The following is a 24,131-nucleotide window of genomic DNA, read 5'->3' as shown; positions in this document are numbered from 1 at the left end:
CTTAGAAAGAAAGCACCCTCTATCTCCTCTCTCTTTTTTTCTCCAATCGCACACGAGCCGAACAGACCCGATCGTGTTCTTCCGAACGCAGTTCAATGTCGAGTCATTTCGATAGGCACAATGGCCTCTCGCTCGGTTCCGATACGGTGATCCGGCTGGTGGCTGGTGTCTCGAAGATTTCTCGTAGCGTGCAGTTTCTTCCGTGTTCTGCGATTATCTGCTGGTTAGCGAGCCACACCGCGGCTTTCGATCGCGCGTCCTAAATTCTCGATCGGGCTTGAAGTCGCATCAACGTCGATCCCGCGTTGCTGCGCGGTCTCGTTCGGTCTCAGCGCGGCCAGCGATCGTCGTTAGGAGTATAATGGCCGATAATATGGAAGGAAAAAAATTAACCGAGCTTCGGGTTATAGACCTGAAGACGGAGTTGGAACGTCGTGGCCTGGACAAGACCGGCAACAAAGCGGCGCTCCTTGAACGGCTCTCCAAGGTGGGCGCAATGCCTGCGAAAAATTCCCCCTCCCCCCTCCCTCGTGATTTCTCGTACATGGATGCCGTTCGTGCCTCAAGGGCGATTTTATTGCCGCTGATCTTATCGATTTAGCGAGCCTGCTGTCACGTATTCGCGCTAATTGAAAGGGATTTTCTTCAATTAAATTTATTTGCGTGTTGGAATAGGGCTGTTTTCTTGAAACCAGCAAAAACATGTTCGAGTACGCTTGTCGAAAGATTGCGCAATCTAATCAGCGTGTTACTCCGGGAGGGGAAAAGGCCATTAGTTTACAAAGCGTCTTGTTCGAAATAAATAACTTTTTTTGACCGTATTAACGGGTTGATAGTCAATAAACAAGAAAAAATTATGTACAATCGTGAGTTAGGCAGAGTCAAAGTGATAAGTAAGCTATGGATTTTCAAGTAGAAAATGGAATTTTTTTAATAAAAATTTTATTGTTAAATTTAAAGGAGAAATTTTTTACATTTCCATCCTGAGGAAAAAATTACACAGCTTGCTGCTCTAATGTGTTTATTTATTCTTTCTATTTGGATGAAATTAAATTTCTGCACGCCAATAATAATGGCTTGTATATATCAACTGAAAATGAAATAATTATTTTTAGGCGATACTTGAGGAAGGAGAGAATCCAGAGGAGTATCTCATCATACCATCTGGTGGACAGCCAAAAATCATTCCAAGAAAGAATAGTGGTATATATACATTTTCTTTCCATATATTATTAAGAAAGTAGCCTGTAACATGTGCATGATATTTACTACTGAGAAAAACTCGAAAAAACTGATAAAATTTTGTTTTTTTACCTTTGAAAATCATGGATTTTTATGGGATTTTATTGGTATTTTGAAAATGTTTCAAATTTTACTATTGAATTAAAATTTAATAAAGTTTTCTACTCTTATCTATGGAATTTTGAATAAAAATTCATGAAAAATCTAGGAATTCTCATGAAATTTTTTTACCAAATTTAAGCAAACACTAATATAAAATGTTAATATATGCGAACATTTGTATTTGGATGAAGTTGAGATAAGATTTTTATTATTTTTATTTCATAAAATTTTAAAGATTTTTATTTGTAAAACTTCTATCGTTACAGGATCTTTGAATCAAGAAGATTCTATTGAGTGCTCCGATAATCAGAAGGAAGAAAATATTGATGGGCAAGATAATACAAATAAATGTAAAGAAATAAAGATAGAGGAGTCTGATGAGAGAGAAATTTGTATTAAGAAAGAAATAAAAGAGGTATTGTACATTGATTTTAGATACTTTGATTAAATTAAAGGGATGGATTAATTAACAATTTATTTTGATTTTTTTTTTACTTAGGAATCGGAAAGCCCTGAACTTGTTAAGAATATCGTTATTAAGGTGGAAAGATTGGATGACAAAATGCATGGAGGCAAGACTCCGAGTGAAAATATACAAAACACTGACAAGAATGAAGCAGAGAAGACTATTACAAGTCAAATCTCAGATGCGCCATCTACTACTGTTGAGGCTAATGGGATTGACAATGAAGATTCTATTAACTTGACTATTGGAGAAGATGAAGAAAATCTCCTAGCTGAGGAGGTATGATTCAGAACAAATTTTCAAGTAACTTTATACAATTAATTTCAAAGATTCTACAGGTATCATTTTACTTACGACTACTTTGACTTGTGATTTTTTGAACTTAGGACAGATATGCTATTAAATAAAAATAAACCAGTAAATAAAATTTTATAATGAAATTAAACACTCGGTAATCTATGATCCAAATTTAATATATTAATATATTAATTTTATTAATTTTATATTAATAAATATTATATTTAAAGTTATATATTTTTTTAAGAAGAAACAATATTTTTTAATTTGTTGAAGTTTGTTTAAGCTAAATATTAATTTTCTAATTGCAAATTAAGAATTTTTAAGAAAACAATTTTGATTTGTTATTTTTCAAATAGATTTATAATTGTTTTTAGTAATAAAATAATTAATATAAATATTATTTATATAAAATAATATATTTTAAATAATGTTTACAATACAGTTTGCTCATTTAATCTTGTTATTTGATTTACATTCTAATTTATGGAATTGCGTTGTAAATAGAGACCTGTAGATCAAAAGTTTTTGTTTCTAGTTCTTGACATTTCTAATGGACATCTTTCTTATTGCAGACAGAGTCTCATGACAGGCACAAAGGTAAGTTCGCTATTATTTACTATTTTCTTTAAATTTAGATGTAAGTATTACAAGGCTAGCGATATTTGTATCTACGGCATCCTGAGTAAGTTAGCGAAAGCGTCAAGAACCAAGCATCTTCAAGAACGTATTCGTGTCCGTAACCATCTGGAACAAGGGCGACATCGGCATCGTCCGCCTACTTCCTCCTCGTCCTATGAGAGTTCCTGTCGTCGGAAGTTCCTCTCCGTCGAACTTCGTTTTGACTTCTAGATGCAACATAGCTCAGCTACGATAGACGTGGCGTACTATCGTTCAAGTGCAAGACGGCGACATAAGGCGTTTCGACTGGGATAAACACATGGTGATCGTTAAGGTTGTCAACCAGGATAAGCAGTGTACATCTCCCAACATTCCCGTGCTGCTGTTCGAGCAAACAAGCCATATATCCCATAGTCTTTAAGTTAGTTAACGCTATAATTTGATATACAATTACATATTAATTATACCTACCACATAGAGCATCGTTGGATCTCTCTTATCATCGAATCATATGGATACTGGAAGACTCAAGTATACGCCAGCAAATATTTGCCACAAAATACAAATTGTTACACGACCTGAGGTTTGACCAGTACCTTCGAATCGTTCGTGCCTCTTCGACGAATCATTGTCGCGTGTATATGTTCGAGAATGTTTTCCACACGCGAGAATAATATATACATATATTTACGTATAATCTACCGCGCAGGAATTATTTTATTAGCATAGAGCAATGCAAATTCTCCAAATTGATAAGCATGCTCTGCGACGCGTTTATAGTTATCTTTTCTTTTTTCTTTTTAATTCAATATTTTTAATTCCAAGTTTCATGAAAAGAGATGCAAGGATAGCTTTTGTACACGCGCACGCGTGCGTGTAAAACCGACGTAAAATCGACGAGAAAGCTTTAGGTTCCTTGGATCAAACCGATGCTATCGAAGATCGGTGGCTCGTAATGTCGCGCAAGCTACATCGTTACTTGCTGCGTGAATTTCTTAGTGACTTGGCCGAAATTCCTGACTGGAAGTCACAAGCCACTAAAGCAGGAGATGTTTAGGAGGGAGGGAGAAGAATCTGGGCTTCGCAGAAAGTGACTATGCTACCTTGATTGTCTCTGCAGATGGTGGAGAGAAGAAGAAAATGGAAGAGAACAACAAGAAGGGAGACTCTAAAGGCAGCGGTAGAGCGGAGCCTGGCGCCGGCGGCAAGGAAGGGACGACGTCCAGCGTGAACGGGACGAAGCTCAAGCAGGAGGGTGGAGAAGGAGGAAGCAAGAGGTTGGTCTCTCTCATAGAGCTAAAAAAAAGTACGGTTCGCAGTACTGTGGTACGGCAAACTGGAAATCGCTCACAACTCTGCTAGGGATGTTCTACTGCTGCATAACCATATCATCGGGATGATCTCTCTCTCTATCTCTCTCTCTGTACCGTCAGGAGACAATGGATTTCCAAGATGAGATCACTCACATCACACATGCAAGATTATGTTTAATTCCCTTTTTTCAAATTGAATCTTGGAAGTTAAACTTCCAATCTGTGTCCCACCCTTAGGCTGTAATTCTTAACTCTGGAAAGTATGTTAAGAGATCAAGAACTTGGCTAGCAAACTTAAACTAGTCTGTCGCTTGCCTTTTTCCTCCGCATATTCGATAAAAGCGATTACATGTACTCTATATATACCAAGATAAAAAACCTGATGAACTTGGTGTGCTGTGTTCCCTATACGACGAGGACATTTTATTCGTTTTATTGAACGGCAGCAATTTCATCGTGCGTCGCTATACAAAGGACATTAGTATCTTATATGGTAAATTATATTCGGCAAAACGTGCTAAAGTCCCCGTACTACTAAGAAGCAATTCTATTGTTTACTGAAGATACTACTACCCTAAAAAAAAAGAGAGAAAAACGTTAAAAAAAAACTCCCGATTATGACAAGAAGTATCCTGTCAGAAGAGCTGTGCAACAGATGACCTTTTTGTGGATACTTAGCGCTGATAAGTGTTGCCTCATGGACACGATTTCCTTATGCATGAGTGACAAAAGTGAATGAACAGAGATCACAGTGAATACACATCCAGTAATCTAAATAAAACTGATAACGTACGAGATGGTGTACGACAGTGAAATCTTCCTAAAAAAAAGTCTAGATTGTTACTTAAAAATAAGTTGCTAGCCAAATTTATGTATACTTAACATAGTTACAGAGATACGTATTAAGCACATTTATAGTCTTAATTAATTTGTTATTTGTAATAGGTACTATTAACTTTTAATTTTCTGACGTAATAACAATATTATCCTTTTCAGCACGGAGTCTAGCAGTAAGAGTCAGAAGAGAGAAGAAAAAGGTAAGCTGCATTTATTTAACTATTTTTAACTATTTTTAAATGCCAAGCTTTATCTTGTTTTCTTTTTAAAAGATAAGTTTTTATGGAATCCTACATCTTACAATGCGCCTAATATACTTTACAGATAAAAAGGTATCTCAAATCAGTCCAGCCAATGCAAGCAGTCGCAATTTATGGGTATCGGGTTTATCATCTAGTACTCGTGCGACTGATTTAAAGCAGATTTTTTCAAAGTATGGCAAGGTCATAGGTGCAAAAGTGGTAACGAATGCAAGAACTCCTGGTGCGAGATGTTACGGTTATGTCACTATGTCATCAAGCGAAGATGCTGCTAAATGTATACAACATTTGCATAGAACCGAGCTACATGGGCGTGTTATATCCGTCGAAAAGGTAAATTACGATTTTTTGATTGCAACATTTTGATTGTTAAACCGAAGTTTGCTTGCCTTTAATATTTATCATTTCTGTTTTTATTATAAATTATAATTCTTCACAGGCGAAAGGTGATTCCCAGCAAAGTCATGTGCGCAAACGTGATACAATTAATGGTAAATCGGAGAAGAAAGAAGAGAAAGAAAAGCCGAAGGATCATGATGCAAATGAAAGAAAGGAGAAGGAAACAAAGAAGGAGTCTGAAGAGAAAGGATTAGATACCAGTAAATATCACTTATAATAATAATTACAGAGAGCAAATTATTTTTCTTAAACATACTTGATTTACTTTTAAAATGATATATATTAAATATAATTATTACTTTTGTTTAGCAAAAAAATCTGATGATAAAAATGAAAGTGTCGAAATAAAAGTAAAAGTCGATCAAGACAAAAAGGAAGATCCATCTAAAGAGTCTGATTCCCGATCGACAAAATCTACTAGCAAGAAGCCGGAGAGCGAAAGAGGAAGGAGAGAAGAAAAACGGATTCGTACTTGGGATAAAGATCACCGATCTCATAGCCGATCCCGGAGCCGTGAACGACGAAAGCGCGATGATGTTCTCACATTTGCTAAAATCAGAGTAAATATCCTCATTAAGTTTGATGTTAAATAAAACCGATAAACAAGGTATTTACTACCTGAAAAAATTGAAAAAACCTAGAATTTTCAGAAAATTTATTTTTTATTCTTGAAAATATTGTTTCATGAAATTTCATGGATTTGAATAATTTTCTTGATAATGTAAAATCGGTTAATAAGAAATATTAGTAATAAGATAAAATTTCAAAATTTAATTGCATTAAAAATTTTCTAATCTCGCCAGGAATTTTTGAATAAAATTTCTGGAAAATTCAGGAATTCTTAGGGAATTTTTTTTTAACAATTTGAATAAACGCCTTGGTAAACCGCCAATAGGAAGAACGAATTCATATAAATCTCAAATTTTCAGGAGGAACGTGAACGGCAAAGATTACGCGAAAGAGAACGGATGCTGAGAGAGGAAGAGCGAAGAAGAAGAGAAGACATGGAACGTCAACGAGAGATAGAACGTAGACACCGAGAAGAGGCTGCGCGTCTGGAGAGAGAACGTGAGAAGTTGAGACGAGAAAGGGAACGGATTGAGCAGGAAAAAGCTGAGTTACTACGACTTGAGCGTGAGCGGCAGAAACTCGAGAGGGAAAAGCTCGAGCGCGAGAGACTGGAACTGAAGAGGCAGCAAATGCGTTTAGAGGAGAGTCGACGTGCACCACCGCCACCGTCCATAAAGAGATCGTCCAGCGACAGAAGAGATCCGCGAGACTTGTACGTGGAATCTGACAGGAAACGAATAGCCACAGAACATAGTCGCAGACATAGCCCGGAGAGAATAGTTGATAGACGAAATGAGATGCTAGAGCGAGTGTCAGATAGACGATTGGACCCCTCGCCACCATCTCGATATGAATCCAGCAGGTAAATAATTTTGTATTGAATTCGTATTAAAATGCCACTTTTTGCGATATATATCACCGTTATTGATCTAAAATCACAAAATTTCCAGACAATAAAATATTTAAAATATAATTTCGAACGATTCAATATATATCTGCGTTATAATGCCACCAAAATTATTTCAGATCAACTCAAGAGTTGGGATTGAAAAAGGAATTTAAAAGAAGTAGCGATTTCTCTTCAAGAAACAGTCGACCAGACAGCTTTTCCGATGTTTCTCGAGGAAGAGAAGTTATTGTACGACGAGAAAGTCTGTCTACTACGTCCTCGTCCATAGATCCTCGACAAGTGAAGGAAAGGTACGTGATGTATTTTCAAATCGTAGAATTAGAGCGATCGAGTATCTCAAATTTAATCAAATTCTTTATTTGGATTTACACAGATATGATCGTCCAAATACCACATCTTACACTCGCGAACGCGAGGTACGGCGTTCCGATCCCGAGACGCATCGAAGCTCTAGAGATACTCATACACGATACAGTGATAGTTTCAAACCTCCGACATCCAACACGCAACGTAAGTATGATAAATCGTACGTATACGAGAGATAGTTTTAGATAGCACTCAAAGCTTTTGTCACTTTTTCTATTTTTGTAATTGATATCACCTGCTGAACCATGGTTATTTTTTAATTTTGTACAGGATATAAGCATTACTTTAAGACCTTTAAGTCAAGATGCAAAACATGAACCATTTCATCTTCATGAAACATTTCTGACAAAGAAGAGGGCGTATACACATAACTTGCCGTTCCATATAAATTCATTTTTCCTTAATGTTCTTGATTAGAAATTCTTAAACGATATAAAACAATGTGAAATTAGTGTAGTTAAAATATATCTCGATATATATTAAATATTATAAAACAGGGAAATACGTGTTTAAAATAAACTTGAAGACTCAACGAAATTTTTGAAGTTTAAAAAATATAAAGTTTAATTCTATCGCTTTTAATAAAACAAAATTGTAAAGTTAGGTGGACAATCGTACAGAATTTGTATTTTTTTTTTACAACTTAGATTTCTTTTGCGCAAACAATCCTCATAATTTTGATAGATACATTTTATTAATATTAATATTATATTATAATTTTTAATATATCTTTAAAGAAAATATTCAAAAAACTTCAAAATAGGATTATTTGATAAAATGAAAGAGTATATATATATATATATATATATATATATATATATATATATATATGTATGTATCTTATGAAAAGAAATGTATATTTTCCAACTCATGCTTTAAAGTGCCAACAATTTTCAAAGATGGTTTATATTATGTATGTATGTATGTATGTATGTATGTATGTATGTATGTATGTATGTATGTATGTATGTATGTATGTATGTATGTATGTATGTATGTATGTATGTATGTATGTATGTATGTATGTATGTATGTATGTATGTATGTATGTATGTATGTATGTATGTATGTATGTATGTATGTATGTATGTATGTATGTATGTATGTATGTATGTATGTATGTATGTATGTATGTATGTATGTATACACACTCATTATATTTATAACTGAGTTATAAAACAGAAAATTAAAAACTAACTGAATATAATAGATTTATTTGCTTTTTTAAAAAGCATTTCTTAATTTTTAGTAACATACACATAAATATGTCTTTTTGAATTTTAAACCTATTATATCATTTATATCGGACTTTTTTTGTTAAACAAATATAATAGTTGTTCAATATTTATGATTGAAAGTTAAAATAAATGTATATTAAGGTTTGTTACATTTATATGAAATTGTATTAAAAGTAAACGTTGAAATGAAATTTATTAGGGAAAAAATTTTTTGTTATAATAATTAAAAAATTAAAATAAATTTATATTATTATAAAGAAATCATATTTTATATGAATTCGAGAGAAAATTGAGAATAGAATTTCGTTCAATAATGATTAGAGAAGTTTGTACTAATGATTAAGCACTGATTTCAAGTTTAATTTTTAAGTATTTTAGTTTGGTACTCCTTTACATATTATTATTAAATCGTGTAAAGAAATTTTTATTATCTCATTCCAAATCCAATCTGTATTTTCTTTTATAAATGTGTATGCTTCGTAATAAAAATTTATATAATTTCTGTTGAGTTTTTATTGTAGTTAGTTGAACCTATTATCAGTTTTATGATTCAATAAATGATATGAGAGCAGTATTATACAAAATTTCTCTGGTTCATCTAATAAATGCTGCGTGATTGTGCACATGTTGATTTTCATTGGGTTAATGCAAGCTTGATTAATATATTTTTTTTATTATTAAGCATACCAAATGATACGAATACAGAATTTAATATAATAAAATTCTGAATTATATTTAAATAAGAGTGTATAATTAACTTTTATTCTTGCTGGTAAATGTTTTAATAATTTTTATATATCCTGCATAAAAAGGGGAGAGAGATTTACATGTTGCAATTAAATTAATAAAAGTATCGTCTTCATTCATCTTTGCATGCCATTGTTATATGCAGGTGAAGGTCGTTACGTGGAAAGCAATCGTACACCCAGCAGTTGGCATTCGGGACCTACATCTTCGAAATCTTTTAACTCTGTGACAAGCAGCGGGTCTCGTGATCCTCGTAACGAGCCTTCCAGCTGGAGTTCTAGATCATCCGACAGTGTTAACAGGTATGCTTGATTCACAAGCATGACTTTCAGCACATGTGACTTCTCTTACTTTGTTCCCGATACGATCGCAAAATTGTTCAACGAAACATTAGACATTTGTTCAAAATTTGGACAAAATTTAATCAATTTATCCATTAATTACAACTAAAGATAGTTCTTGATTATAATAAAATTTTGATAGTTACCTTGAAATTAATCTTGAACATATACTGAATAAAATTTTTAATAAAAATAAATCGATTAAAATAAATGGTTGTGTGTCATCAATTCATTAATTGAAAATAATTAACTACTGCTAATTAATAAATTAATCATTCATTTTAATCACTGATTTATAACATTGATATCAATCATGATAAATGAATAGCATTAATATAAAAAAATAAAACGATTTATTAACTATATTAATTTTAATATTTTTTTAACAAACACATTCTTTAAGTTTGTAAAAATGATAAATTATAAGTTTATAAATATGATTAAAAATTAATGATTATTTTTTTTATCAGCAATGTTTGATTCATTTTAATAATCAATTAAATCAATCGTGATTATGCTGATCATTAATTTGTAATCGATTACTTTAATTATTCGTTTGATTATACACAATCGTTTGACAATCAATTTCATTAATTGATTACATTAATCATGATTGTACACATTTTAAAATTTTAGTTGATACTTTAATTAATAAAAACAAATTGATCAATATCTCACACTATATTAGATGTTGTTAATTCACCAACAGCTCAATGCATGCACTTGCATTGCAGATGGAGTAACTCGAGCAGCATGGGAAACACCATGCGGCATCCAATTCCACCGACATATCAGAGCGGACCGATGCAATCTATGGGACTGACCGCTCCCGGGACCGCACCATCATATGAACGGTTTGAGGCGTACAAATCGTCCATGCCTATGAGAAAATATTGATTATCGGACTGCGCGAATTTTCGCGATCACGAACATTCATTCAAATAAGAGTATTCACGGGAAAATTGTCGAATTTCTTTAGCGACTACAGAATTAACTACTAGTTTAATGTAACGCGAACAAAATCGCGATGAATTGTGCACGTGTTTATTAATTGTGCGAAAATAATTGCAGCGTCCGGTCTTGAAAGTATAGGAATTCCAACTTTCAAAAACATTTTCTGCACCAGCTTGATTGATAAAAAAATCTTGTACGCATTCTATTGACATCATGTTTTACTACAGTCGAACGACGTGTCAATTTTATATAAAACGCATATTGTGCATAATGTCCAAGGAGGGCCCTTGTAATTTACAATTATGTGCACTCCTTGTCGTTGTATTTCCTCTATATATGTGTCTATTCGGCATGATATAATATTACACACACATATATGTATGTATGTATATGTGTGTGTGACACATTTCTAACTATTCGTATCTAACGGATTTTTGTACATGTGTTAATAGATACCACTGAAGAGTCCCTACAATATAAAATACGACTTATTTTCTTATCGGTTTGTAAATTGCGCGTCATCCGTTTGGTCTGCGAACGCTAATCGGCTCACAGCCGATTATTGTCATTCTAAGAAGCGTTCAATTTTAAATTGAAGGGGACGTAGAGGCTATAAGTGCATCTGTTTATCTTAAACGAGTTTGTTTTAATAATAGACTATAAACAAATGAGTAGTATATAATGAAGAATGTATCGCATAATTTTCTTGTATTCTTCGAAGAAAATCATTCTCTTTTTTTAAATTGGAGCATGATTGGGATCTGCATATTGGATTCCGGGATCGCGGAAGACAAATTGTACGTGTTAAATAATGCGGTAGCGCTACGCCTACTTTATACAGCGAAACGCAAAAGGAAACTTGATGTAACGACAACTGTCGCAGTAACATGAATAAATTTAGAAAATATTACAGCTCTTGGCTCGCTTGGCTCACTTCCTTTCTCCAGGAACGAAGATACGCGGATCTCGCGAACGGATCCACAATGTTCACGCATCATCCGAGAGAAGACTCGCCGTTCCGCGGGAACATTCCAGCGCGTCGTGGTGACGAATCGTCATCGAAAGGCGGAGTATCAGATTGGCGGTGGAAGGTGGTAGAAGGAGCACCACTTTCCCTTGAGGTGACCAGGGACGGCGGCGCCTCGGAGAAAGAAGGAGGAAGAACGGGAGAGAGTGAGCGAATGAGTCGATCGGTCGCGGTCTTCCGTTGAGAGTAAAGTGTGTCGAGGTCTTTTCACGGACAGTTGTCGTGGCCGGGTCGATCCGTCCGTCTGTCCTGTGCAACCGCGATTGCTTCCTTCTTTTACCGATCTCTTCTTTCTTTTCTCCTTTCTTTTTTTTTCTTTTTTCTTTTTTCTTTTGCTGCCGGTGTCGTGCCCTCTCCCCGCCACAATTGTCACTCTCGTTCTCTTTCTCTCTCTTTCTGTTTCTCTCGCCGCTCTCGACGCACCATGCATAACTCGCCGGCGCTCTCGCGCGACAATTCTTAGCTAAAATAGTTCGGCGCCGCGTCTCTCGTGCCCCTGGTGTCACGGGTGCCGTCCGCGACGTTGTGACAAACAAAACGCTGGGGATGTCCGCGGGATAAGCCTTTATTTTCCCTCTTCCTTTCGAACGGAGATGTCTTCGTCAGTGATCCTGAGTAAGTTGAGATTTTCCTTTCTGCGAATCCGAGAAAATGGAATTTTCGCGCGCGAGAGTATGGACGCGATCGGATGCATCTCTGTCGTCCGGTTCCGCTGAAATGAATTAACGATAGAGCGTCACGCAACAGCGACGACGTATATTATTGATATGTCCAAGTGTGACTGCTGACACGTATTAGATTTCAAAAGTGAAAACGGAGTGAATCGGCGTGTAGATGTGTCTACGGTCTAAGAAAGCGATCTATTTGCATACACTTCTCAGTAGCACACGTTTTGCGAGGGATCGCTTTCTAAGCTTTGGTCCGGCGAAAGAAGGACTGCACGTATAACACGCGTAAATAAAGTATACACGAGGGTATACACTTTATTAATTTAAGTTAAAGTTGATTTTGAAAAATTAATTTATATTTATCATGTTTGCTCAAATTTTGTAAAAAATTGCCTGAAAATTTTCGGTTTTTTAAAGAATTTTATTCAAAATTCCAGATAAGATTGGGGAATTTTTTAATGCTTTGAAATAAATTTATTATATCTTCTAAAGTTCCTTAATCATAGAGAAGCATAAAGAAAAGTAACTTGAGTTTTAAATATTTGATAAATTACAAAAAGATATAATATGAACTAAATGGCACGTAATTATCAGTTCGTAATATACGTAGGGTTGGATAATAACTAAAAGAGTTAAAAGTTAAATGATACAATTAAAAATATTAAAAATCTTAAATTACTTTTCTTTGTATGATTAAGAAACTTTAAAACATGCAATCAATTTATTTCAAAGCTATAATAAAAAATTTTCCACACATACACAGACAATCTTATCTGGAATTTTTAATAAAATTTCTTGAAAAATCGAAAATTATCAGGACTGAGAAATATAATTATTTTAAATTAATTTTTTACAATCAATTTAACTTAAATTAATAAAGTACCACAAGACATTGTAATCTTTTACACAAAAGAGACCCGAGTGTGAAAGACAAAAATTCCAAAGAGAAGCGTTCTTTTTTAATTATTTATTTGGAATTAATTTCCGCGACACCAATTTTCTGAAGTTTTAATTGCTGAAGTTTTAAAACTCGCGATCGCGACTTTATTTTGATTTGCTTCAAAAAGTAGATGAGTTGCGCAGGTCGAAGGTGGCCTCAATTACGCCGCTGCTCGTAAATTCCCTGCGCCTCACGCACAGTCTGATTCTCACTTTCTCGGAGATTAGAGTTTGCCGTTGTTGCCGATTGTCTAACGATATCTCGGAATCCCAGTGACCTACTGGCAGAACGAACTCCTCAGTTTTCTCATTAATGTTCCGCGAATTAATTGCCGTGCTCGGGACGCACGTCTACCTTTTACCCGACCGTGGATCGCTATCGGGATTCAAATTCCCGTGGAATCTGTTGCACCGACACGCCGATCTCGGTCTAATAATGGTAGCGCGATTCTCGTCTCATTAGTCCGCGACACAAATTCGCAAATCTACGAAAACGCGAATCTAACGAATTACATCCATCTGGCGCGGCGCGGTCGCACAAAAGCCGCATTGTTTTACGTTGTTACAAGCGTTAATCCTAATCTAGACATTCGTTAATTGGATCTAATCTTATACAAGATGTATATGCATACATTTTATAGAAAATTCGAACAATCCTAGTTTCTCCTCTAATGGATTTAATTTTACTGAAATTGTTGCTTAATACCTCAAGTAACACAGTTAAGTTTGTAATAAATATTATAAATAAGTGTTAAACATTTAAGGTAAACAAAAATATAAACGTTTAAAGTTTGTTAACAACTCATTAAATATTAAAACAATTTATAAAATATCTTATAACGTCATTTTAACATGTTTTTACTAGTTTAAAATATTATTTTTATACAAGATATTTCGATGGTTTAATAAACATTTAATCAACATTATATATATTATGAAAACGTATTGACTAAACGTTTTTTATATATTTATTAAACGCGAATGGTTTGCTTGAGATATTCTGCGTTTGAAATATTCAATGTTTAAAATAGATCATTATATGATAATTTAATTGACTTCTTCCGTATACACAATGCTTTCTTACAAAATGACATTTCTAAAATGAAAACATTGCATATCTTTGGGGTGCGGATTGCCCGATCGAGAGTCGCAAAATCATCGCGGCGTGCCTGTCACTCGGGGATTTAAACGCCGGCATACATCCGGACTTGTTCTCCTTTTTTCCTTCTTACGCCACGTGATGTTGCAAATAAAATCGCAAAGTTTGTATAGCGTATATCGCGTGTGCGCGTATCACGCACGCACACAATGTTTGGCATATCTGGGTTACTATGCGTGGGCATACATATATTCTATATTCAACGCGACACATGCGTAAATGTATATTATAAACGCTGTGCGATACAAAGAGATTTCTTCGAAAGGAGCCACACCTTTCCTCGTCAAATCATTCAGCTAAAACGTGTCTAAAAATTACCAAGTAATACTTCGTAAAATTCTAAGGAATACTGTGGATTAATTTAACAGACGTCCCTAAGACCCTTATGTTCCTCAATCAACCGAGAATTTTTTCGCAGCGGAAATGTCGGAGACAATTATACATGCCGCATTTATTTTTCCAATTTTTTACACCACAATATCAAATTAAAGCTAATTTATTCTGTTTAACAATTATTATTTGTAGTTATCATTATTAAAATATTCTTGCTTGAAAATAATTTAATATTCTTTAAAAAATTTGATAATCTTAAATGTCAGCACATTATTATATATATTTTTCTTTCAATATTATAATACTATTTAAAGAGCACAATATAATTGTTTTGGTAATATTAAAAAATTCAAATTTATTAGTTTGAAGATATTGTTATTTTCTATCCAATAGTTTTTCTTTTCAACTCATGAAAAGTATTGAATAATGAGAATATTAGCCATTGTCTTCCACTATATTGATAATAATCTATGTAATTAGTTATTAGTTATTATATCAAACATTTCTCTAATAAGCTTTCCATTAACAATTTCTGCGAATATTGTCGCGTCAAGAGTCCCTTGTGCTCCACCATTGATTACTCGAACGAATAACAAAAGAAAATTAATTTTAAAAGTAATTAATTGCTCGTGTGAAAGTTTCATGACGTATCTATGACGAGGAAAATTGAAAATCTTTAATTAAATTCCTGACTTATGTATTCCTGACTTATCTTATCTTAAATTCCTGACAAATGTATTTACGACGCGTATTTACATTTGATTTGCTGAATGTAGCTCGGGCTTTTATGCTTTTCATGTTTTCACATTTTCACTGCCGATCGATCGGCGGTACAGCCGCGTGGTGAAACCGCGAAAAGCCAGTCGACGCAAAGATGCAAATCGGAATCGCGCAATTCGCGTCGCGATGCATCTACGATGACCTGTGAAGTCGCTGAAGAAACGAGTTCGAAATATACTGAGAAGAAAATTAAAATTTAAACGCCACCAAATTGATTAAACTTCTTCAGTTCAAGTATTTAACTTAAATACATAAAATACTTGAACTTCAGTTTAAGTTAACTTAAATGCGTAAATGAACTTAATGGAAGAAATTTAATCAAGTTGAAAAGTTTAGTTAAATTAACAACCTTTTGTCAAAAAAATTACATTTGACAATTTAGCATCTGGGACCAACATCACAGATTAAAAAAATAATATTCTGGGATTGCAGTCATAACGATCTTGATGTGTAATTGCGTTAATAATCGGTCGAGGTGACGCGATGCAACCCGCATGCCGCAGTCCTGGTGCACGTAATCGGAACGTCCTTGTAACTCTTGCAGCTAAGGATAAAAGGACGTCGATCCCGCATGCAGTAATAAGTTATTTAAACATTTTTCTCGTGTTGCAAAAACGTGCATAATCTTCTTTTCTCTCTCTTTTTCTAGAGCACAATTCGCAAATCAATGATGGAGCGATAAAATACCAAAATTTCATTGTACTAATTGTACAGAAAGAAAAGATATTTTTGTTTTGAGAACTGAAATTGAAATAAAAATGTTTTATATTTTGCTGAGAGAAATTTAAAATTGTCAAATTCTTTAAAAAAGATTAAATTATGTACACATGCAAAATAATCTTTGTTTCATATATAAGCAAGAATTTCTAAATTTCTCAAGAAAAAATTAAGTAGATTATATTAGTTTTAATTTGATATTAATGTTTGGTGCCAATTGTTCTGCATACAATCAATTCTGCGCTCCTCTATGGATTTTCTGATTTCCGAGAGACGAGTGAAAGCAAATATTATGAAACGTCGATTTCATTCGTCGATAGGTCGAACAAAGTGAAAATTTGATGTTTAGGAAACGACCCGCGTTTACTTGCGGAGTTTCCTCGGCCGAGAAAATCCTGAGAGAGCATTCTTACCGTTCCTCGCGAGTTGTTGAGAAATAAATAATTGTCCTCGTCCTCGTATCTCTCTCCTCTATGCCAGGTATTGGGCGACATGAATCAGTGAACGGAAGAAGAAAGGCACACTTTCACGCCGGGCAACTTTCACCGTCGATGAGAGAAGCTCAACGCGCGTGGTGCCACCGTAACCAGTTCCAAAAAATCTCGCTTCCATGCGTCCGGTCAGGACACGTAATTTTGTAATTGTACACAGAAACCGGTGGTACTCTGCCATCTCCCGATCCCGGAACCTGCGTGTCTTCTTAGCAGTCATCTCCAAAAAGACTTCTTTACAATTAGGTCACGCGATTGTGACCCAAGACCGATCTCCATTTCTTCGGGTCTCTACTCTAAAAAAAAAAAATTATATAACTTTATTATATTTTTCAACTTAACAATCAAATTAACAATTAACATCAAATTAACAATTTTCTCAGTTGTAATAGCTAGCGTCTTTTACATTTGCCTTCTTTTCTTTTCTTTCCATCTTTTAATTTTTTGCCTTTTTTCGAGCGAGAAGGATCCGGCTTTTTATTGCTGCAGTCGATTAGAGGATAACTCGAAATTCTCTTTTCGTGTCACGATTGGCAAATCGAGTTTTAAAAAACCGGAACTAGATCCGGATGACGAGGATTTGATTTGACGATGATTTCTCAGGACCATTTAGAAGTATTTCCCACAGCGGATCGGCATCTCTTTTTCGTTTAAATGCGGTTCCGGGTGATTTGACGGTGCTTAATATGCTTGACTTAATTTCACCTAGGATATAGTAATTTGAAGAGATTAATCGAATGTAAGAAAATAGACAAAAATCTTATGGACTTGAACAATAATATGATATATGTAAAATGTATTGGACAAATTTTCTTGTGTTGGTCAAAAAAAAATTTAAATTTCTAAAATTTATAACGAATATGTTTTTTTTCAGTTTAGAGAGAAAGTAACATATCCGCGCGCGTATTTCCTCTTGCACGTTTTATCTCGAGGACCGAGTGACGCAGATGCCGTGCGTCACATCCGTGAAATTTCGACAAATCCTAAGAAGACGGGAAAGTCCAAGAGTGCCCCAGCATACGTTTTCACATTACGCAATGCGAAACGCGACTGCTTATTATGGACGATGCGTATGTTACGATATTCCCGATGACAGACGTCTACGACTTGACTTCGTAATTGTCACGAATAAACATCGAGATCATTATTTTCGCGGTTCTATAGGAAAAATCGATAACCCAATTGTTAAAGTTATTTACTTAAACAATTTCTAAAACTAATTGCTAAACTGTATTTAATTTCAATCAATTAAAATGATTGAAAAATAATTTAAAAATGATACAAACGAAAATTACAAGTTTAACATTGACAAATTTATGAAACAATTTCACAACTTGCATTACTTAATTCATTCATATCGAACACGGGCTGTGTATGTAATGGAAAATATTTATTCATGCTTATTTAATTATATACAATTTAAATAAATTAATGTTAATTATTATACTGACTATATAATTATGTATTTAATAATAATTGACTTATTTCACAGGCCTGTGCATAATATGGAGTCTATTTGCCGGTTCCATCTCGTACACCGAAGAAGTCGTGCATTACCGCACTTATCGTAAGTACCTTTCGTCCCGGTAGAAACGTTTTTGTGTTTTTGTTATTACGCATTTTTGTGTTATAATAATTCGACTCACATGAGATAAAAATCGCGCAGCATACGGATACAGAAACTCGCCGACGAGAGGATGGCTACACTCCTGGGATGCTGGACCAAGCAGATCGGACAGGCCAGTATATGCCCGCAGAGATACCCATGTGCGCCCGTACACGCAGCTGGTGAAGGTGGAGCAAGAGCAGAGTGATCCTTTGGCGACTATCAGCGAAACTCTGGGCGCCTTGAACACCGTAGGCAACTATCTTGTAAATATGACGAGGGGCGTCGAGATCTCGGATTATCCGCCGAAGGAGCTGCCCTCAGCGTTGTACACTATTTCCAAAAATATTTTGGGTAATAGAAAACGATCAATACATTTATACATTGGTAAACTAAGTAAAATTAGTATATTAAATAAATAAATAAAATTATTATATTAAATTAGTAAATTAGCAATATTACATCTTCTTACATTATCTTATTTATTTTTATTAGTTACCATCTAAATAGCATAGAGTTAAGCGATTCCATTTTACAGACGATTTGATGATGCTAGATAGTCTGGCAGACTTGCGAGACCACCGTTATCGCTGTTGTGGCTTATTAAAGTATAAAAGTGGACTACAAACGAGGATATAGTTTCTATTTAACTAATTGATGATAAACAGAAATAATTAAGCACGGTGGCTCTGTATTTACGCTCCTCCGGATACGAATTTGAATTTCTTTAATCTCTTTTTTCAGGCCGTAACGTGACGGATAGCATAGCGCCCTTGGTGCGCGGCGTTGCGTTACCACTGAGACAAATTGCATCCTCCACACAAGCACCATCGGTCCAACAGCAACAGGCCACGGAGGAGCTCGGGAATAGGGACAAGGAGTCCGCTCTGTCCGCGTGCACAACGGCTGGAGGTGGACCCGGGAAGTGCCAGGATCTCAGCAACTGTCCACAATTGCTGCTTGATCTCAACAAGCTGAGGCTCTCATTCTGCTTCAAAAGTTTGATTGTGCCAGGGGTTTGCTGCCCGGTGGACAAAATCAGCAATCCTTCCATTCCCATGTAAGTTCCTTATGAAATATATACTGTAAAATCAGACTTTAAGAAGTAAACAAGAATTAAATAACTTTTAAACCAATAAAAGAATTATGCAAAAATTTTATATACTACTTAAACAATAGTAGAACGATCTATGAAATTTATAAAGTTTTAATATAATACCTTGAGATGTGAAATATCGTTAAGAGAATTTTGTAAAAATATCCTTATCGTGTGAAAAAGACTTAGGTGAATGAATGTTGCAGCACCACGTCATCCGGGATCGAAATTGGACAGCCACGACCGACAATTCGACCTACGAAAGCTCCTACACCACGACCTATACCGCTGTACCCGGTATCCTCGACGACGAGACCCACGACGCATGCTGTTTCAACGCCGGAATCGTTGATCAACAATACGAACTTCGAAGCAATAGCGACGATTGATAACAATTTCATTCAAGACGACGAAGGTACTTTTTAATAGACATTTTGTAAACGTTTTTTTTAACGGTAAATTCGATTTAAAAAAAAATCTCTCATCTGATGATATTCTATAAGTTATTATAAGCAGTTGTAATTATTGTTCAACGAAAATAAGTGGGATCACTGCACCAGTCGTTAAACAATCAACAACAAATTATTTAAGAATTTATATATATATATATAAAAGACTCCAAAATAATAAATAGCAAATTGATTGATAATATTTAGATCTAATTTTCATACAGATTTGATTAAAATCATTTCTTATATGAAAATGTAATTATATTAAGTTGTTTTAACTTGTTTATTGATTGATGTAGTGACCCTAGACAATTCAAAAAGATCTGCTCCGAAACGAATAATATCTGTCTAGAGTGCGGAGTAAGAAATGCGGGCAAATATCGAGTGGTCGGGGGCGAAGAAGCGCTACCCGGGAGATGGCCCTGGATGGCGGCGATTTTCCTTCACGGCTCCCGACGAACAGAGTTCTGGTGCGGAGGATCGTTGATAGGTCCACGCCACATTCTCACCGCTGCCCATTGCACCCGAGATCAGCGACAGAGACCGTAAGCAACGTTCTATTAACATCTGATCCATACAAATTCCCATTTCTCTCTAAACAGAAATATAAAAATAGAAGAGCATATCTCACTCAAATCCTTAACCTTCCATCTCACAATCAAGATTCTAAACCTTCTTTCAGTTAAAATTGTGTGTGAAAAACTTCTTTTTGTTATTTTAACTGAAGGAATGTTTATAATCATTGAAATTAAAGGATAACAAAATGTGTATTTTATGTGTGCAAATATTTTTTTCACATCTATGTAACATAAAATCTCTCTGATTGTAGCTTCGCCGCCCGTCAGTTCACCGTGCGTCTCGGTGACATCGATCTAGAGAGAGACGATGAGCCCTCATCGCCAGAGACTTACGCAGTAAAGGAAATTCATGCCCATCCGAAATTCTCGCGAGTTGGTTTTTACAACGACATCGCCATCCTCGAGCTCGTCAGACCTGTAAGAAGATCGCCATACGTGATACCTATTTGTTTACCGCAGTCGCGGTATCGCGGATATCCATTCGCTGGTGCCAGACCAACGGTGGTCGGCTGGGGCACCACTTATTACGGTAATTAATATCTCCAATCTTAGGTTTGATAAACTTGCTTCCATGTTTATCCCACATAGCACATAAATATTGAATCAATATTTCAAAAACGTTGAATTACAACATTGCAAATGTTGTAACATAATCTAAAAAGATACCATTGATATCAAACTGACAACTTGTTACCTAATAAACAATATATATATTTTTAAATTCTGTCTGTTTAATTTATGTTTTATTTAATAAAACATGTACACATGTATTATTTCACTTTTCAATAGATAATAATTTGTCCAATGTTGTTTCAATATTGCAGCAACATTAACAACAAAGAAAAATCAGTATGTAGATTCAACATTAAAAAAACATTCATTCTTTAACATTCAACATTTCTACGTTCCAACAACGTTTTTTCAATATTCTGTGCTGTATGGACGTCTATTCTTAATATATTCTTAATTATAATAAATGTAATGATGATATGGTACAACAGGCGGAAAGGAGAGTACCATACAACGGCAGGCGGTTCTACCAGTGTGGAGAAACGAGGACTGTAATGCGGCTTACTTTCAGCCGATCACCAGCAACTTTTTGTGCGCTGGTTATAGCCAGGGCGGCAAGGACGCGTGTCAAGGTGATTCAGGTGGGCCGCTGATGCTGAAAGTCGAAGGTCGATGGACGCAGATCGGTATCGTTTCATTCGGCAACAAGTGCGGCGAACCTGGCTATCCTGGTGTGTACACGCGCGTCTCCGAATACGTAGACTGGGCCAAAAGTAACATGAAATGATGACGGAGCCATGCGACGGGATTGTACTTGCATATGTTCTCCTGAAAAATGAAATATAAATAAATATAGACTGATACTTTCTGTTGATAGAAAAAAAACCGATAATACATTACCTATAAAGTTGTTTTTCAATATTACAAATTTTTTGTAAGAAATAAGGAAATTAAAATAAGTATTCATTTCTGTGAAGTTGAATACTAAATTCTCAAAATTTTAGAAATCAATATATGTGATTTTTCTTTTTAATTAATTTATTTTTTGTAGGTTTATTTAAAAAAAGTACTTGAAGAAATTTGATTTGGCGTTCTATATCAATTTTGCCAAGATATACTTCGATATCTGCAAATTTGCATATACAATATACCTTTCATCTTTCATAATTTTGAAAATATGTCAAATAACACATCTTGTGTATAAATACACACCTTCATTAGATTATAATGAATTATTTACGATTTTAGGAAACGTCAAAAGGATGTAACATGCACCAAACATTTGTTTCATCATTTTTTATATTTTATTGCCTTTATAAATGTACAGTTATATTCCCTAAGTAAGTATAGAAATCTATGGCATCCATGTTTTTGTGGAAACACTAGAATGTGGTCGTATGTATATTCATTGAATACATAATATATAAACTTATAAATAAATTATTATCATTATACATATCTTTTGGGGCAACCAATGTCATTACACATATTTTTAAAATATATTATTCTTTCCGTCTCTCTCCTTTTCTCCTGTATATAAATACTTAAAGAAAAAGAAAATAAAACATTTAAAGTAATTTATAAGTTCATTACTGGTAAAAAAATTTTTATGAAATTTTAATGATATTTTATTGAATTTTATGTTTATTTCAGGACATTTTGTCTAGTGCTTCATTAAAATTTTATCAAAAATTCATTAGTTTCAATAAAATATCATTAATTTGTCAATATAAAGTCACAGATATCTTTATATCTGTGTATAAAGTATATAATTTTTCATTAAAATTTCATTATATTTTCATTGAATTCACGTTAAAATATCTGTTTTACGTTAAATGCAGAAAACAACCTTTTCAGCGAAATTAAAAATCCATTGCACATTCAGCTAAAAAGAATAAATCTATTATTACCTTGATAAAAAAAAATAATAAATATAAAATAAATATAGTGTATGCTATTTTACGGAACATATGAAGAATGTATGCAGCAATCACTGCAATCACAGCTCCCAAGTGTCAAATTAATATGACGTTAAAAATTTAAATTCGCAGTAATTTATATATCATAAAAATTCTTAGAAAAAATATTAAGCACAATATTATGTTCAAATTAAAAGCGTTGCTGCGATCTCTCTTATCAAAATGAAAGTAAAAAGTGTTTCCGTCGAAAATTTAGGAAACATAGTAAAACAAATGGTTAAAGCAGCGCTCGAGGATTCCGGTTAGTTATATAGCTACATATGTTCTGTGTATCTACATCTCTTCTAATACATTATAATATTATTAGTTAAATTATTATGTTATTAACTAGATCAAATAGCAAAATTGCACCGAGCCATTTATGAAGAATGGTACTTCAAAAAAATGATGGATTTAGGAGACGCGACAAGAAAAACAGAAAATCTAAAAGATATTCAAAAGATAAATCAGGTTTGATCTTCTTATTAAAAAACTGTAAATGCGAATAATGTAGAAAATGAATAAAAATGATACATTCACAGGAGACGTATTCTTTAAGCGATTTAGCAAGAAACATATCGGATAGGGACAACTCAATAGATACTCCTGGTGAAAATTTTTCTTAGAATTCTTCACACAACTTTTTTCAGAAATTTTATATTATTTTCAGAATGTTTCAGAACTTATTTCTGTATAATTTTATAACTTTTTAAAAAATTTTTCAGAATTTTTAATACAAATTGGAATATTTTTCAAAAGTGCTGAAAAAGTCTACATCTTTTCAGTATTCTTTATATACATGAATTTTGAAATATTCTAAAATTTCTGAAGAAAACAAAACCTGAAGAAGTTTAAAATACATACTTTTTCAGAAATCTTTATATATTTAAAATATTAAAAATTCTTAAAAATATTATAAATTATAATGAGCATTTTTTTCACCAGAACCTTCAAACAAAATGAAATATTTGAATCAACATTCAGATACTAAAATAATTGAACATGACAAATCTGGTGCACGAGACGTACCTATTATGTGCAACAAATCAATTGAAGTAGATTTTAGTTTAATCTAATCTTTATTAAAGTGATTTGTCAATTATAATATTTGTTAGCTATATATTAAAACAATAAAATCATTTTGCTTAATAGATAAA

At 34.0% G+C, this 24,131-nt stretch overlaps 2 protein-coding genes and 1 long non-coding RNA gene across 6 annotated transcripts; 2 read left to right on the top strand and 1 right to left on the bottom strand.

The window, feature by feature from the left end:
• The first annotated feature begins 60 nt into the window (after positions 1 to 60).
• On the top strand, positions 61 to 11,573 carry LOC105205701 (SAFB-like transcription modulator). 2 transcript variants are annotated; one of them, XM_011175176.3, is made up of 15 exons: positions 61 to 487; positions 1,116 to 1,203; positions 1,611 to 1,759; positions 1,844 to 2,089; positions 2,683 to 2,707; positions 3,849 to 4,005; positions 5,038 to 5,078; positions 5,203 to 5,471; positions 5,578 to 5,737; positions 5,847 to 6,097; positions 6,467 to 6,969; positions 7,134 to 7,307; positions 7,391 to 7,527; positions 9,514 to 9,670; positions 10,444 to 11,573. In XM_011175176.3, the coding sequence occupies exons 1-15, from the start codon at positions 362 to 364 to the stop codon at positions 10,604 to 10,606; spliced, it is 2,646 nt and encodes an 881-aa protein (XP_011173478.1). In that variant the 5' UTR covers positions 61 to 361; the 3' UTR covers positions 10,607 to 11,573. The 2 variants fall into 2 exon arrangements, with proteins under 2 accessions (XP_011173478.1, XP_011173479.1); XM_011175177.3 differs by lacking the exons at positions 9,514 to 9,670; positions 10,444 to 11,573 and adding an exon at positions 7,654 to 7,998.
• LOC105205700 lies at positions 11,357 to 18,584 on the bottom strand. 2 transcript variants are annotated; one of them, XR_003268345.2, is made up of 3 exons: positions 18,424 to 18,584; positions 16,700 to 17,073; positions 11,357 to 12,402 (listed from the first exon to the last, which is right to left on the bottom strand). It is a non-coding gene; the product is annotated as an uncharacterized LOC105205700 (long non-coding RNA). The 2 variants fall into 2 exon arrangements; XR_851299.3 differs by lacking the exon at positions 11,357 to 12,402 and adding an exon at positions 13,115 to 13,575.
• LOC105205699 (proclotting enzyme) lies at positions 12,174 to 22,474 on the top strand. Of its 2 annotated transcripts, none has more exons than XM_011175174.3 (8): positions 12,174 to 12,305; positions 18,270 to 18,344; positions 18,444 to 18,737; positions 19,128 to 19,443; positions 19,686 to 19,894; positions 20,281 to 20,473; positions 20,758 to 21,035; positions 21,508 to 22,474. In XM_011175174.3, exons 1-8 carry the CDS (start codon positions 12,284 to 12,286, stop codon positions 21,801 to 21,803), a joined length of 1,683 nt encoding a protein of 560 aa, XP_011173476.1. In that variant the 5' UTR covers positions 12,174 to 12,283; the 3' UTR covers positions 21,804 to 22,474. The 2 variants fall into 2 exon arrangements, with proteins under 2 accessions (XP_011173476.1, XP_011173477.1); XM_011175175.3 differs by lacking the exon at positions 12,174 to 12,305 and adding an exon at positions 17,067 to 17,847.
• Positions 22,475 to 24,131: the final 1,657 nt, after the last annotated feature.

Source organism: Solenopsis invicta, chromosome 5 (assembly GCF_016802725.1).
Source record: "Solenopsis invicta isolate M01_SB chromosome 5, UNIL_Sinv_3.0, whole genome shotgun sequence".
NCBI lineage: Eukaryota > Metazoa > Arthropoda > Insecta > Hymenoptera > Formicidae > Solenopsis > Solenopsis invicta.
This window is presented reverse-complemented; position numbering and strand designations above follow the sequence as displayed.